Source organism: Rhyacophila brunnea, unplaced genomic scaffold (assembly GCF_057557595.1).
Source record: "Rhyacophila brunnea isolate RB1 unplaced genomic scaffold, BYU_Rbru_1.0 scaffold_1, whole genome shotgun sequence".
NCBI lineage: Eukaryota > Metazoa > Arthropoda > Insecta > Trichoptera > Rhyacophilidae > Rhyacophila > Rhyacophila brunnea.
This window is the reverse complement of record NW_028232751.1, coordinates 57,355,966-57,373,916: the sequence shown is the minus strand read 5'-3', so window position 1 is coordinate 57,373,916 and position 17,951 is coordinate 57,355,966. Positions and strand designations below refer to the sequence as shown.

At 32.3% G+C, this 17,951-nt stretch overlaps 1 protein-coding gene across 1 annotated transcript in view; it reads right to left on the bottom strand.

The window, feature by feature from the left end:
* LOC147080001 (facilitated trehalose transporter Tret1-like) overlaps nucleotides 1-17,353 on the bottom strand; it is a 34,218-nt gene extending 16,865 nt beyond the window's left edge. Inside the window, exons 1-5 of the mRNA XM_085955258.1 lie at nucleotides 17,229-17,353; nucleotides 5,658-5,800; nucleotides 3,495-3,590; nucleotides 1,742-1,944; nucleotides 178-333 (exon numbers count right to left, since the gene is read on the bottom strand). Of these exons, the coding sequence (XP_085811384.1) occupies nucleotides 178-333; nucleotides 1,742-1,944; nucleotides 3,495-3,590; nucleotides 5,658-5,787 (585 nt within the window). The 5' untranslated portion in view covers nucleotides 5,788-5,800; nucleotides 17,229-17,353. The remainder of the gene's footprint in view (nucleotides 1-177; nucleotides 334-1,741; nucleotides 1,945-3,494; nucleotides 3,591-5,657; nucleotides 5,801-17,228) is intronic.
* Between the last annotated feature and the right edge of the window lie 598 nt (nucleotides 17,354-17,951).

The following is a 17,951-nucleotide window of genomic DNA, read 5'->3' as shown; positions in this document are numbered from 1 at the left end:
AAATTTGTACTGGACAAACAAGAATACGAGTTAATAAAAACGTGGTAAAATGTGTACCTTTACAGTCATGCATTTTTATAATAAATTACATGTTTTGATATTCTTTTTCTCAATAAACTAAACACTATGCCATTTTGTACACCTTTTATATATTGTAGAATATTCTTTTAATCTGACCGGTATAGAGATATTGGTGAGCGCGACAGTCCTCCAAGGGAAAATAATGCCCATCAGGAATTGTGTAAAGATGCCTATGATGGTGCAGAGCGTTGCTGTCGAACACAGCATGCCGCGCAGGTGGGGCTGAGATATCTCAGCTGCGTATATTAGCACCTTAAATAATAACTTTAAATAAAGAAATACCGGTATTCAATATGAAATACTGAAATACCGGTATTATTATTTTCATTCGTTATTGAAATCCCTGTGTGTGATGTTATCGGCGTATTTGTTTGAATTTTTTGCGTGAAAAAAAGCTGCTAGTGAAAGTCAGATTTTCGCGATTCTAGCAGATTCCACTAACTTATTTAAATAAATAACTACACAAGATAATGATATAATTTTTCTACCACTAATTATTTGGTGGTTAATAAATTCTCATAATTAAATGATTTCTTTATGAGTCAAGATGAACAACAAATACATCATTTTTGAAAACAATCATGAGAAAATAATTATAACCAATAGAAAAAATCTTTTTCGAAAAAAGTAAGACACTCGCAGGAATCGAACCTACGTCTCTTGGGTTTCGCGGCCTGTGCATTACCACTATGCTACAAATGCCATGCTTAATTCCGATAAATTTTAACTATTGGCCTTATTAATACCTGCTTATTAAATTATTAGCAAGTTCAAGTAAGTTACAACAGAAAAATATTGGAGTGATACGTGACATCGGTTAGTAATTAAAAGTAATAAATACTCTAATTTAGAATACAAAAATCGATTGCCTACCGTAACTCAATTTAGAGAGCGCTTATTAAAAAATGTGCACTATTTGTATCAGCTCGCCCATAGCATATCTAAACTATTATGGTTTGGTTTAGGGACGGTCTAATTGATTTTCAAAAACTGTCTGCAAATTATTGTAGTCTTAGTTAAATGAAAACAAATACTTGAGTGACAAGTAGTAACTTTAGAGACTTTAGTAACAAGTACTTTAGAGTAGTTTATGACAAAGTTTAGTGTGCTCTATTTATATCGGATCTTAGCAGCCTACATCCACCCTTCGCCAATGCTATCGAGTATTCAGCACTATACGTAAATAAATGAAATTTATTAATTTATTAAGGTAGGCTCTAAATTGTATAAATAATCGCCTAACAGTAAGGTGTTTTCGCCATTGATCTAAGCCGAAAATAACTAACTATCCACATTACCTACTTATAAACAGTTTAATTTAACATTATTAACAGTTTCCACAACCACGTGGAATTCAAAATAGGAAAAATAGAAAATTAATTCACTATAGATTTTTTGAGGCTCTCGTCTTTCAAAATTGTGAATCGAGCACCTCATTTGCATTTAAAAAATATACTTTCGTTATTTGCTGTGTTTAAAAAATTATTATTACTCATATATTAGTATTGTGATATGCACGGATCAATGAATTTCTCTATATGATATGACATTTTTCATATTATTATCATCGATTCAGTGTATATAGTTAAATAATATACTTACAAATATAAAATACCTATATACATGGAAGTAAATAAATCGGGCCGTGATTGGTACATACAGGAGCCTCGAGTAAGCCTCCGGCAATTCCCGATAGCACGAGACCAACGTACAGAGCAGACACTGAGGACGCGAAGTGCAGCACGATCCAGGAGGCGATGAAGGGGATGTTTACTAGTTGCATCGCTCGCCTCCGTCCCAAGGTAGTGGTCAACACTCCAGAGAACATGCAGCCCACAGGAACGCATATCAAGTTTATTGAGCCTGGGGACAATACAGTAGTCTAGCTGGAGTACAATATAATCTTAATTCGTATAAAACAAAACACTAGATGCACTCTGGAAGACATCAATACAATACAGTGGAACCCCAATCTACCGTTCTCGCATAAATCGTTTTCCCGCATGGATCGTTCATTTTTGAAAGTCCCGCCAAACACCCATAATTGTTCTTATGGGTCCCATAAATAATCCCGCATTAACCATTCCCCGATTTATCGTTTTCCTCGATCTATCGTCTAAATATTATGGTCCCGTCACAAATATTATCTCGATTGATCGTTTTTGTTGAATATTTTCCATTTCGTTTTCGTACAATTGTTTATGATACATACATTAGCTCTGGGGCGTTCATAAACATAATCCAAAGGCCCATTTATTCGAATACAAAGGCCTCCTATATTATATCGAGCGCGACACCGGTGTCCCGTCTGATACGGGCCTTAACCTCCAACGGGGTTCACGCCGAGTGGGCAAATTATGAAATTGATATGTTCTATGGTTGCGAAAAGTCGCTTTACAAATTGTGAATATTTCAATAACGAATTTATAACTGCATGCCTCGCAGTAGCTAATTGATCGAGAGAACAATAGCTTGTTTTTGCTTACGTCGAATTTTACATTGTTGCACATTATTAATATTATCAAGAATAGCGAATTTAACATTTTAAATTATATTAGCGATTGTGAAACCACTGCCGTCTGCCGGGGCGTCTACTCGACTTGAGGTAGTTGACCACTTGCTTGCTTGACAATCGATTCACAAATTATTATACTACCACAATGTATGCTTAGCAACTAATGTTTAACTATGTTCACAATGCACTCCTACACGTGCATATTTTGTTATGGCCGTGATAATACGTACTGTCAACAGTAAATCCGTGCACGTATAAAAGGGGTATCATTCTTCAAGCGTAAGCAAGATGCTATGTTATCATCGCATGGTACTATGTGTCAGATTCAGACAGGTTCGGACAAGTTCGTAGATAATCTGTAGACGTCAAAATATTCTGTGCGATGTAGTTCGTATTTCTTCCGGCAGGTTTGCCACTATCGTTATACTGCGTATGTGTATCGTCATGCAAGTACTAATTATTGCGTAAAAATTCAGAAGCTTCTGAACTTTTTTGATTCATGCATGCAATCTTGCAATTTTCACGATAATACGTGTCTACAGGTGCATTTTTTATTATATGTCCGTGATAATACGTATTGTCAGCAGTAAATCCTTGCACGTGTAAACGGTGTATAACACTAACTATTTTTTAATGCATCGCGATGTAAATATATACCGCAAAATAGGATGAGTTAGACCAATGTATTTTCAAATTTTTTTCACCTAATTATTGTTTTTTGTCTCAAATTTTATTAGGTAGGTATACCAACACTATAATTTTGGTATTGTTTTCTAGAAAATATTGCATTTTTTATAATATTAAAATGTTTCGATATTTTTAAATCGATAATTGCTTAGTGTGGAGTATTCCGCACCTGATAAAAAAGTAAGTTGGTATTAAAATAAAAGTTACTTACTTATCCATGACAGTTGGTCCAGAGTTATCGGGAACGAATCACCCGACTGCAGCGCTGGGAGAAGAATTGTTGTGAATCCAAGGGAAGTTCCGAATGCTAGAATCAAATACTTACAGTAAGTACCTACCTATTACCTACACAAAATTGAAAATATACAGAATCATGTATGACATTGATTAAAAATACTTTAATTTAGAGAGTAACTGAAACAATTCTCAAAATCTATGTTTTCAATCTGATTCTCAACTTCTTCATTATCAGTAAGTTTATACTTAAAACCCGTACGACGCGCGGTTACACGTTGTCAGCAGCTTAATGCAGAGCTATTTTAACTCACATTTAAAATATTTTACAGAAGTGTTCTTTGCTATTTAAGTTATTTATTATTTATATACTTATACACATTTGTGCATCATTATTTTCATCAATAGTCCTACTAAAATATTATGTATACATTTATCTATAAAAATAATAAATAATTGAGGTAGGTTGTTTCAATGAACTCCTTTCTGAAATATTTCAAACGTGAGTTAGAATAGATCTGCATTCAGCTGATAAAGTGTAGCCGCGTGTCGAACGGGTTTTAAGCATTCCCACTTCTCGTTGTTTTTGTCGTGAATACAAAGGATTTCGTTTTCGCAAATGACAGGCTGAATAACATTTTGTCTCGGGATGCGCACACAGTGCGATCATGTAATTTAATGATGTGCCGTAAAGGGGCCTATCAACGTCAATATGTGGCTTCAATTGTGTAGCCGGTTTTTCAGCAATATACGAAAATATTATTATAATATATCCGTATATCCGTATATCCCATTGTCCAGTTATACGGCTGCAAGTTGTAATAGTATTGTCGGAAATATTGTCTGGTAATAGTTTTCCAAAATATTTACAGCAATGTGTAATTTTTATTACCCGTTTACGCAGGGGCGGGTCTAGCGGTAAGCGGACTAAGCGGCCGCGTGGGGCCCCGAGATCTTGGAATCTTTTTAAAGAATTGTCTTACAGACGGATTTTGATAATTTCTGTGATGGAGTGCAGTTCATCGTTTACTTTATTACGGTCTCGCTACTAAACAGTGGAATGCGAACTATTGAAAGGATCTATCCTACTGAAGTCATTAGAAAATTTCATCAATAATTTCCGTGAAGGATATGGAAAAGTTGAAAAAGAGGAAACTGATTTTTCAGGATTATTCTTTAATGATGAATATGGACAAACTCGCAGACAACACAAAAGAAAAATGTTTTTTGATGAAAACAAAGAGTCGGACATGAATTTACAACTAGAGAAGATTTCAAAGTAAATTCATTTTATGTCATTTATGTGATAAGACTAAGGCAGAACTATCAAAAAGAACACAAACATATTATGAAATAGTTATAGAGCCTTTACGAATATTTTTTTGATTGGAATCTATCAATGGAAGAAAAAAAGAACGCGATAAAAAAGTTGAAGGATATTTGCAAAGAAGACATTGATGTTTTTACTTTTGAAGATGAATTTGACCATGTTTAATATTTTTTAAAGAAAGCAAGGACACTATAAAAACCACACCAGACATCTATCGAGCCACCAAAGAAATGTCTTGCACATTCCCAAATGTAGAAATATTATTGATTTTTTTTAACAATCCCCTTATATAATGCGTCAGGTAAAAAATCGTTTTCTGTTTTAAAGCGTGTTATATGAGAAGTACTATGGGAGAAGAAAGATTAAATAATATGGCCATTTTGTATACAGAGCAAGAAATTTTAAACCGAATTGACAATGCCAAAATAATTGAGGAATTTGCAATAAAGCAAAACAAAAATTTATTTAAACAATATGTTTTTTATTTTATTTCTATTACCTTTGTTATATTTTATGTTAATAAATTAATGAGAGTTTCTATGTATAAAACTTTTCTTTTTCTAACTTGAATTTGGGGGACCCGAATTTTTTTACCGCTCAGGGCTTCCGCTTGACTTGTTGCTCCTGCGTTTACGGGCTCATTAACCCGTAGCTCATGTCAATAACCATTTCTCGTAAAACCCTCCTCGGGACTCAGCAAAGATAACATCCGATTGTAGATGCCAATGATAATGATGATGAAATATTATGGAAAGCCTACTAGATCAATATAATAATCGATAAAGCGAGATTATGTAAACGTAAACTTACTTAGCAAAATGAGGTTCTTAACACCGACAGCCAAAATTTGTGGGAGTGCAGTGCGAAAATTTTTCTCATAGCCATAAGCGTCCTTTGACACAACATTGTTGCGTTGGAATATCTTCAGCGGAAAAATCATTATGACTAGGTACCTGGAATGGAAATAGAAAATGAAATGGAAAATTTTATTTAGAAAAAAGTAGTACATAAATGTGAAAGTCATTGGTACCTGCTAGATTTTATTAACCCCGCCTCCTCATGCCACGCTAAAATCAATTGTTACAAATGTATAGTCATACAGAATCACATTCAACCTTTTAATTTATGCAAATCAGGGGCAGTCAAGCTGTTCCCTACCGCCCACTAGTGAGCGTTCCAGCTTTCATGGTGGGCGGTAGGGGTTTTAAAAACATTTTCATTATGTTTACATAAAATTTCCGAGACGATTTAAAATTCAGAAAATATACTATTTGGACTATCAATGTGTTTATTGTGTCACAAAACTTTATCCAAAGTCGATTGCCGAAGGACAAGCCCATTGAACATTTTCAGGAAATATATTAAAAAAATCATTTATAAATCACCATTACTGTGGAACCGGTGGGCGGTTAGAAAACTATACTACTAACAGAGATACAAAAGTGGGCGGTATGTATAAAAAGGTTGACTACCCCTGATGTAAATTTTTGCACTTTTCCCATGCAATAATCTTAGCATCTTTCATGTTTGAAAGAAATAATACTTCTAGCTTGTCAGTTATCTAATTACTTGTAAAGCATCAACATAATAAAGCATTAGACAAAATAATTAAAATCATTTCTTAATTATCAGTATAGTTTACCAGTGTTAAAATCGTTATAATAGATAAACTTTAGACGGAATTAGAATCAATCCAAGAATGTATAAATAAAGTCTTCCTGAAGTCTTAAAACTAAGAATAATTTCTGTATTTTGTCTCTACGCCTTTGAGAAAATATCGGTCGTCCTCGTTTCTTTTGCATCCCGGGTATGCTTCTCGCCTGCAGCGGGGAAACGGAATGCAAAAAGATGCTTATGGCTGACCCTGGAGATCGGCAAGCGGCGACGGAAATATTTTCCGATGAGATGACTCCTGAGTCCCGACTTTCAAACTGTAAAGTAGCGCTCACTGTCACCCTAGCAACCATCTCGCCGTTTTCTCTCAACCAACTATACATGTGTTTTTTATCGCTCCGACATAACCAGCAACAAGCGATGTCCTCTTCAGCCAGCCAACTGAGCGAGAGGGTGGACACATTTCTCCCTCTCACATTCTACAGGAGGTGATACTACATACACACTTCTGGATATGTGTAATATCTCCTTTTTAATGTAATATTATTATTTATTATACTATCGCAAATGCAATCAATAATCAATATAAGCAGTGATACGAGTATAAGTACGATAGCTATGACTTTTTAATTACTACTTCTGTGAACCCATTCATAATACTCTGATATGAGTAGGTAGGTATATAAGTAGTTATGTATGTATTATATAGCAGAATAACCTGCGTCGCATTCTGCAGCTACGTTTTATTACAGATGTTGCCAGATTGACCTTCGATTTAAATTTGAACTGATTGTTATTTAAAATTAATTGGTACGTAATTTTGGAAATTTAACTATTTACGATAACTTACATTTATTATTTATTTCGACATCGTTTGGTCATTAAACTGAATTGTTTGAGCATTTAATTCCTAAAGGGAAACCACTTGCTGGTATAATAACAACAATAAATCTAAATAACTCAGTAACTTATTGTGGGAAAATAACGTTAAAATATACGTAGGCAAATACCTACAGGAAAAGTAGTTAACACATAGGTATGTAAGCAAACATTTTACAATCATTGTAAATAATGTATTTGTATCAATTTTATTACTCGAAAATACACGAAGGTATAAATTTACATCATCGTAAAAACCATTTGAAATTTTGTTATTGTTATTTTGCTGTTGAAAACTTCTTCTGTCATACTTTGACCGATTAAAAGACGATATATTACAATAATAATGGATTTAATGTCTATAAACTTATACTACACTTGCTTTTCCCTCCACCACCCGCCACGTCTCCACACCCGTTATGCAGGCGTATACCGTGGCGTAACGAACGATAGGCGCTGTTCAAATTTGTGCCGAAAGTGTCCCAGGAGCAACGTCCCAAGACCTTGGTTGGCGTGCACTAGAATGTGCGTGATCCCTAATTCCATATAATGTATTACGGTCAATTCTCGATGGGAAAAGACCTTCTCGCTCGCCGTATAATGCCGCAAGCGTTTTAAAAGCTGAGAAATTTTCCCGCGTAGATACCAAGTCGCATTGGCCGACCGGTCCAACTGAGGGTCGGACCGACTTGAGAAGCTCTTCCCTTTCAACCGATATATGGGGACACTCCCAGAGGATGTGATCGGCATCCTGCAATTCGCCACATAAGCAAGTCGGAGATTCTATTAGGCTAAAGCTTGGAGGCAAAACCACCGTGTCCGGTTAAGAACTGAGAAGTCCAATGGTCTGGAGTCAATCTGGTTAACTCCATGCACCACTTTATATTAGGAAAAAACAAATGCGTTTGTCTGCCCTTGGAAGAAGTGGTCCAACGCCCCTGCCACACACGTAGCGCCGTGTCATACGCCAGGTCGCATACAATAACTTTTCGAGCGCACCGGCTCATGGATCCAAGACCTAAAGGCGGCGATATAAAGATACCGCCAACCTCCGCCCCCAGACCTCCGAGCAAGGCGGTCGTGGCACCACGGACTTGAATGTACTTATACTACACTGTAAGCTATCAATGCAGATCAATCGATTGTAGGTTTTATGTTTGTAATCTACTTTATTATTAATGCTTTGACCTTATATTATACTACTAAATGGTTTACCGAATGTAGTAGATACTTATGTAAATATCAGGGAAAAATATCTATAATATATTAATATTATATAATATGTACCAATTAAGCATTTTTATTTAATAAAGGCCTATTCACACCTGATATGATGTTACATTGGTGTATTAAATAATATACCTCTGGCACTCACTTATTTATAATGACTATGAGTAATGAGTAATGACGTTGTCGTTGCAATAACAGGCGGACGGAGAAAGTAACAATAGTTTAAATTTACTCAGATGCTCATTTTTATGTAAGTACTTAATTGGAGTAATAATAATATGTAAACAGCTTTAGAGAGAAATAGTTCCCAACCAGTCGATCGCGATGCAAAATTTGGTCAATCCCTATTATGATTGTGCATCTTGAAAATAATATTGATTTCCATACTTATTTAAAATTTACAAACCGGAAAATTTTGGTTTTGCTCAGCACGTTCAGTTTATTTAATTATTGTCTTTATTAATTAATTTAATTTAATAAAACGGAAATTTTTTATCGTACTTATTCCACTTTTATTACCACGTTTTTATTAAATCGTATTCTTGTTTGTCCAGTAGTAATTTTTTCTTGTGTGTCCAGTACATTTTTTTTATTGTTTGTCCAAGATTTGTATTGGACGATTGAAGATTTTTAACTAACTCCTGACTAGCTATATAGATATCAGAACACGACGACAATGCATTCTTTTAATACTTTTAGCCATTTTTAAGCAGAACTGAATTCATTTTCAGTTAATTCTGTTTTGTATGGAAACTTATTATTATTGGTTTCTGAGGGGGTCCTAGCAACTAAACTTTTAATATATACGTGCGTTACTATGGAAATTATTATGAAATGTCAAAATGACATTTCAGTATTCTATATTTATTCAATATTTCTATCAAGTATAAAAAAAGTATTTATTAATACATAGAATTGTCAAGTTTATATGATTCAACAGAAAATTTAAAAACGTGGTGTATAAAAAAGTTCTTTTTATCTTGTAATTATTTTTTTATATCTGGACTGGTCAAAATTACGACAACCTGAGAAATTTTACCATTTAGGTAGGTAGTAATAATTAATCTAAGGAAGTATACTTACTGAAATATTTAAAATTAGCTAATAATTCCTTTTAATTGTTTTAGTTTCATTCAGTACTTGTTTCCTTTGTGATTTGATTATTAGGTATATAGGTACATCAATTTTCCAGCCAATTAAATAAATTACAACAGTAGATATTGTGTACCAATAAATTTATATAAATTCCTTGATAATGCAGTAACTAGTATCTTAATGGTAAATAAAGCTAAGATTAAAATATATCTTCTATGGTCAATTATCCGTGAATCAGATTGAGTAGCATTCTGTCAAGCAACATTCTCTCTGACAAGTTCAATGACGTCGTTTACCGTGATTATCCTGTTCCTGTCACACGCCTTAACTTACATATTATACATAAAAAACTCGGATAAAGAGATCTAATCAGTGATCACTAAAAACAGAAGAGGAAAATAGTGCACTAGGCTTTCTCGGAGTTGCGACCATAACAATACCTTAGGGCAGCGGTGAAGAGCCTCGTGTACGGAAACTTGTACGTATGCAGTTCGCCGTATGATACTTCACCGTGAAATGTTGGATCAGAAATATATGGCCGTATATGAAAGACCGTCCAACCTCTCTGGGTCGTAATAGTGCTGACATAAAATTCATGTCTAAATAAAACACAATAAAGTAGCCGATACACTGGACTATTTTTTAAGTTATGTTAGGTTTTTATTCTTGAATTCATGAATTTTGCCAAAATCAGATATGAAAATTGAATTAATGTTCATATTGAATCTAATAAAATTGAAGATCGGATACTATGCGGTCATCTCTTTCCGACAAGAAAGCTCACGGCGAACGGTGCAACGGTGAAATGTTTTACGTACAACTTAGATTAATGTAACCGAAGAACCTATGCCAAGTTTTCCTCGCGCGGAAATGTTGCTAGTACGCGGAAGAATAGTACAACCTCAACCGGGATGATCCAAAGAATTTTTAAAGGGACCGACGATGCGTAATATGTTGCAAAATTGGGATTTTGGATGGTCATTTATTTTCTGTATAAAAGCTGATCATATCGCAAATAAAAACAATCATAAAGCTCTCAACCCTTATTCTGTGTTAGACAGTGAGTATTTTACTTTTTGTAGAATAACTCAGTCCATCCAGATATTTCAGATAGAAATCCAAGTCGAAACCGTTTCTCTTAGGTTTCTTTATGCATTTTTTTAAATGTCTCAACGGTTTTCTTCCCAAGCGAAAACAAAACTGTCGTCCCTAAAAAAATACGCGTACTACTATACACATACGTATAATATCTATGTAATTTTTTCTCAAAATTTCATACTTTTTTAAATTAAAAAAAGAGTTTTCGTAAAAAATTGAAATTAATTTTACCTAGCTCTAATAATGGTATTTAATGATATATTAGGATATAAAGAGATTAATGGCTCAGACGCACTGTACTGCAGTTACAGCGCCTCGACGCAGGTCTTTCTTGATTCCAAATGCATCCAATTATAATCTCTAGTTAGATAAACAAATCCAATTTGAGATTAATGCGTGCCGTAGTGTATCTGGGCCCTAACGGAAATAATCTCAATTAATATGCACATCAACTTTGACAGTTTATTCAGTTTATTGGTTGATTTAATAAATTGGCGAAATGAAGGCACCGAAGATGGTTTTAAACATACTATTACAATATACAGTCATTTTTGTATTGTATTATTGAATATTATGGATTCTACTGAAACTTGTACCTACTTACTATTATTCTTAATCCCCTATGTCCCAAATATTTAAAATAGTACTTAAATTTGAAGGTATTGTATACTTTTATACTATTAATGCAGAGTCATACTTAAAAACATAAACAGAAACGATAAACAATTCTGTAACAATACATTTGTCACTTCTACTGAGGTGTTCTAATAAGAAATAAGAATTGAACGTACATAATTCTGAAAACACTCAGAAAATATAGCTAATAGAAAAAATCATTTTCGAAAAAAGTAAGACACTCGGCAGGATCGAACCTACGTTTCTTGGGTTTCGCGCCCTGTGCATTACCACTCTGCTATGATTGCCATGCTTAATTGCGACAAACTTTAACTATCGGCTATATTTTCTCATGAGTGTTATCAGAATTATGTATGTTCAATAATTAGAATGGTACATTCTTAAATCTTGTGAATTATTCGTTGAATAAAAGAACTAGTTAATAAGAAATGAGAACTATAATATTATATTAAGGGGGGACATGCTCGTCGAAGGTCAAAATTGAGTTTTTATTGTATTTTCAAACCATGATCCTGGACACTCCTTAAACGTTGTAGATAATCTATTTATATAATTTTGAAGCCTTATTATCCTTTATAGTTATTTAAAACATTTGATGACTGCATCACGTATTTTTGTTACATAAAATAGTATTCTTTTAAACCTCTCGCTCTAATGTTTTAGAATATAGTCATATTTCGGTACAGAACTGTGCAGTGGTGTTAAGATTTTTTAGATTTATTAATTTTTAAACGCATTTACAAAACCATTAGTATAATTTATTACGAGATAATTTTTGTAAAATATTCACGATAAAAAATTATTTTGATAATCTCTGTGATCCCAAATTTGACAAGAATTAGGCATTTTATTATTCAAAAAATCGGCAAGATTAACACATTTGAAGATGATTTTAAAGATATTTATTATAAGCTATGTCTTTGAACATTCAAGTGTGATAAAAATCTTATGAATAATGATTGCTTTATAATAATTATTGACCTAAGAATAAGGTAGTGTTTTTTTGAAATACGCCATTTCTTTTGTCATTCCCTAGTGGTTAAGCTACAACATACAGCCGTAGCCATAAATTGACAAACTATAATTAAAGTAGGGAGTAAAATTATGTTAACGCGCGTGTTTGAACATGTACTTAACCGAATTTTTTTTTATTTTTTTTTAAACGGTACATGTTCAAACACGCGCGTTAATATCATTTTACTCCCTACTTCAATTATAGTTTGTCATTTTATGGCTACGGCCGTATGTTGTAGCTTAACCACTAGGGAATGACAAAAGAAATGGCGTATTTCAAAAAAACACTACCTTATTCTTAGGTCAATAATTATTATAAAGCAATCATTATTCATAATATGTTTATCAGACTTGAATGGTCAAAGACTTAGCTTATAATAAATATCTTTAGAATTATCTTGAAATGTGTTAATCTTGCCGATTTTTTGAATAATAAAATGCCTAATTCTTGTCAAATTTGGGATCACAGAGATTATCAATATAATTTTTTATCGTGAATATTTTACAAAAATTATCTCATAATAAATTATGCTAATGGTTTTATAAATGCGTTTAAAAATTAATAAATTTAAAAAATCTTAACACCACTGCACAGTTATGTACCGAAATATGACTATATTCTAAAACATTAGAGCGAGAGGTTTAAAAGAATACTATTTTATGTAACAAAAATACTTTATGCAGTCATCAAATGTTTAAAATAACTATAAAGGATAATAAGGCTTCAAAATTATATAAATAGATCATCTACAACGTTTAAGGAGTGTCCAGGATCATGGTTTGAATATACAATAAAAACTCAATTTTGACCTTCGACGAGCATGTCCCCCCTTAAGTAATTATGTTTTTCTTACTTGAACTATCTCGTCGAGTTTGGTATCGTAACTGTAAACTACATGTGAACGCCAGGTATCTCTAGCAGTCTAGCATGATGGACGTAAATTTTCTTTTATCCCAGGCCGAACTACGGCACTGTAAGTGTACCTATACAAATAATAAACATTCCAAGGTGAACGTGTGTAAAACTGTGCATGTACGCACGATTATTACTATTTCGTAATTATATTATATAGTGTTAATACATAGGTATGTACATATTATAAAATAGGTTCATTGGCATGTTCCATAATATTCTTTGCTAGGTAATAATATATTAATAAGTAATATATTAGTACCTATATTTTACAAACCCAATTATTTTTTGAACTGACGGCGTGGTCAAACTCCAAATTAAATAGTTGTACGTAGATTATGAGAAATAAGATAGTATAATATGATTTAGGAATATTAAATACACAATTTTTTAAACCATGGAAATAAAGGTGCTCACACTTTCTACACAAAATATTTCTGATTTTATAATCAAGTATTAATTAAGTCATCTAAATTCTAAGAAATTGAAATACAAATACATTGTATAAGCAATTTCACGTGAATGCAGTGAATTCTAAGTCACATTTGAAATGTTTTATAGGAAAGTTTTTTTAAACAGCCTTTGTATAGACGAGGGATTCCCAACCCTGTACCCGTGGGTGCCATTTCGCCCGCTAACCGATTTGTGTGCGTATCTAATTATTACCCTAAATTGTGTCGCAGATCAAAAAGGTTAAGAAACTCTGTTCAATGCAATGAAATGGAAAAATCCATACGTTAGTGATGTATATAATTTGTAGATATACTAGATATCTATGTATCGAGTGTCATCAAATGTTTTTGTTCGCAATTTTCGTGCCCGGAATTTTCTATGTCCGGAATAATAATGGTGAACCATATTATTATATCTGACTGATTAAGCATTTCAATTTAAGTTAAAATTGTCACAAAAACAAATGTGTAAATAATTTATAGCTTAGGTATACCTATAACATATTTTATTGATCGCATAAATAAAAGTAATTATTGCAACATGTTATTTTTACGAAAAAATGTTTCCTTGTGTCGAAAAGCAGTTGCGTTCCCTCATAATTAGATTTAAAATTTATGTGTAAAATTAAAATATTATTACTTAAAATCATAATAATAAGTACCTCTACGATTGTTTGACATAAATATTCCTTGGATATAAAATTAGAGATCATGTTGTACTTATATATTTTTATCTAATGACGATTTATTTAAAATGTTTTCATAATTATTTATGAGCTACTCGTACCTCTTATTATTAACTAAATTTCATTTTTAATTATATTATATGTTTGTTCTTTAGTTCTATATTTGGAACACAGAAACTAAAATGGGATTTTTTGAACTCACGTTCATCGCGAAAGTCCGGGCGAGAAGCTTTATCGATAATTAAGCTTTCATTTTTTCATAATTTAAGCCTTCAATACAATTGGTAATTATATGATGAAATGATATGTACTTAGGTATTCATTTGAGCTATTCCGTCATTATTTACAAATATAAAAGTAATTAAATTACCATGTTCAATCCTAAGCGGAGTATATGAGCCTCCACATCCACATCTACATAGTGGCAACCATATTCAGTAGGTACATTGTAATTTTAAATCAAGGCACCTACCTTAATACTAACTTTAATTCCAAGCCGGCGTCAGAAACTCTCCAAAATACTTGATTGCATTTGCTAACAAAGACACCCCAAAATTCCTCCAGATAATCTGATAATTTTGCCGCTGCACTAAAACTTTGCGCAATGCACTCTAAATAAAACTTTACGTTTCTTGACTGCCATTAAGGGCCCACATACCGCTACCGCGCGTGTTTGAATATGTACCGAACCGATTTTTTTTTCGGTTCTGTACATGTTTAAGCACGCGCGTTAACATGATCTTACTCCCTACTTTAGTTATTGTTTGTCAATGTATGGCTACGGCCGTATGTTGTAGCTTAGCCACTGGGAAAAGCCAATAGAAATGGAGTATTTCAAAAAAATACTACCTTATTCTAAGGTCAATAATTATTATAAAACAATCATTATTCGAAGGATGTTTTCTCACATTTGAATGGTCAAAGACATACTTAGCTTATAATCATATCTTTAGAATTATCTTCAAATGTGTTAATCGTGCCCATTTTTCAAATAATAAAATGCCTAATTCTTGTCAAATTTGGGATCACAGAGATTAAAAATATATTTTTTTATATTTCAATATATAATGTTAACATTAATTTTACTAATGGTTTTATAAATGCGTTTAAAAATTAATAGATCTAAAAAATCTTAACACCACTGCACATTTATGTACTGAAATATGACTTTATTCTAAAACATTAGAGCGAGAGGTTTAAAAGAATACTATTTTATGTAATAAAAATACTTTATGCAGTCATCAAATGTTTAAAATAAATATAAAGGATAATAAGGCTTCAAAATTATATAAATAGAATAAATAGATTATCTACAACGTTTAAGGAACATACAGGTTTATGCTCTGAAAATATCATCAAATCTCCATTTTGACCTACGTGATGCACCTGGGCCATTAAGGTAAATTTAAATTACAAAACTGAATAAAAAATGTTAACCATTCAAGAGACCAATTTCACGTTTTTTAAACTGTGCTAACATTTGCAGGGTGATTTCAAATACTTGTATTGTACTATGTATAAATTCTATTTTTGTTTGTTTGTGTGATATTATATTACAGTTTAAATTTTAAATAACACAACCAAAAATTGTACTCCACATAAAAGTATCGATCTCCTACTGGTTGGTTTTCTAAAAATATCGACATCAAGATACTGAAGATGGTCGAGCTCTAATATACGTAAGTACCTACTATTTTGATCAAGATGTTTTTATAATAAAATAGAATACCTGTATTTGGAATTTGATATGAAGAATATTATTTCTCGTATAGGTTCCGATTGTATTTTACCACGTTTTTATTAGCTCGTATTCTTGTTTGTCAAGTTTTTTTTTCTTGTTTGTCCAACACAAAGCTTGCAATCGAATTTTCCGACTAGATAGACATTTGAAACTTTTAGAATATATCATAACACGATGACAATCCATTCTTTTAATAATTTTATCCATCTTTAAGCAGAATTGAATTAATTTTCAGCTAATTCTGTTTTGTATGGAAAGTTATTTCGGAAAAAAATCGTAAAAAGTAAAACGCTATTATTGGTTACTAAGGGGGTCTTAGCGACGAAATTATTAATATATACGTGCGTTACTATGTAAATCAATATGAAATGTCAAAATAACATTTCAGTATTCTATATTTTATTCAGTATTTCTATCAAATACAAAAAAAGTATTTATTAATACATAGAATTGTCAAGTTTATATGATTCAACAGAAAATTTAAAAACGTGGTATATAAGAAGCTCTTTTTATTTTGTAATTATTTAAAACTATGTGCTGTTAGTACCTATGTAGCATGATAGATATGAGTTCACGTAAGTAGTAATACTGTCGTTAGTTTTTCGTCTAAAGACATTATATTATTAATTTTAATAAAACAAAGGTACCTATATATTATGTAAGTATTTAATTCACATTATTAAATAATGAATAATGATTCTTCCGTATAAATAGATAACAGTGCCTACATGGTGCCTAGAAAAGCATAGGTTAATGGTACATATATCTTGTTTATTTTAACTAATATAACGTATACCTATTATATTTATACTTGATATGGTATCATCAATCAATGTATACTAATATGTTTAACGATATGTAGGCAGGTATTTAATGATTCTAATTAATACCGGCTGTGAACTTTCTCAAATTCGAAATCATCAATTTTGCAGTATTATTGTAGTAGATAACCATTTTACTGTTTAGTTTATTTTATATATGGAGGCTTAAATATAATTATTTAGAGAACAATTCACTACCTACCTAATAAAATGTCGCGAATATTCAGTAGGCACTGTTTTTTTCGTAACAAATCTGATATATTTCAAAAGAAACTGAGTTTAGCTGTAGTTGGAGTCAGCGGCCGCAACCGACGCAAAACGAGTACTGATTTTTGTAAAAACTGATCAGCGAACGCTTTAATAATGGGGTGGCCAGTCTTTTAGAATCTTTATGCTACTTTTGAATGAAATGAATGATGGTGGTCTTTTGTGATCATATTATTATATGAGGTCTATATTAAACTGAATTACAAATATTTTGATTAATATTTTTTTAAAAATCAGGCCAAAAATTGTTCTAACAGTATACATATTAGTAACCAACGTTCCCTCAAATTTTTCTATTGAGTGTGTGGACCATCAACGCACCCGAGCAGTGGCGTAACTAGGGTTGGTGTCACCCGGTGCAGTAAATTAACACCCCCCTCCCACACAAACACACGAATACAATTTTCCATTAAAACTTATAGTTTTAAGGTATTAATTATTTTAGTGATTTTATATAATAACAACACTAACGATATTTTTTGAAGTAAATAAAAAAAATAGGAAATTCAGAAATAAAAGTATTCCTTGATAAAATATAGATATATGTTTATGAATATCTTGTACAGAAAGCATAGAAGCATTTAGTTTTATAACCAATAGTACATTATCAATAATTGACACTTTGACTAGTTCGTAACCTGATTTTGTGCGTTCAGCG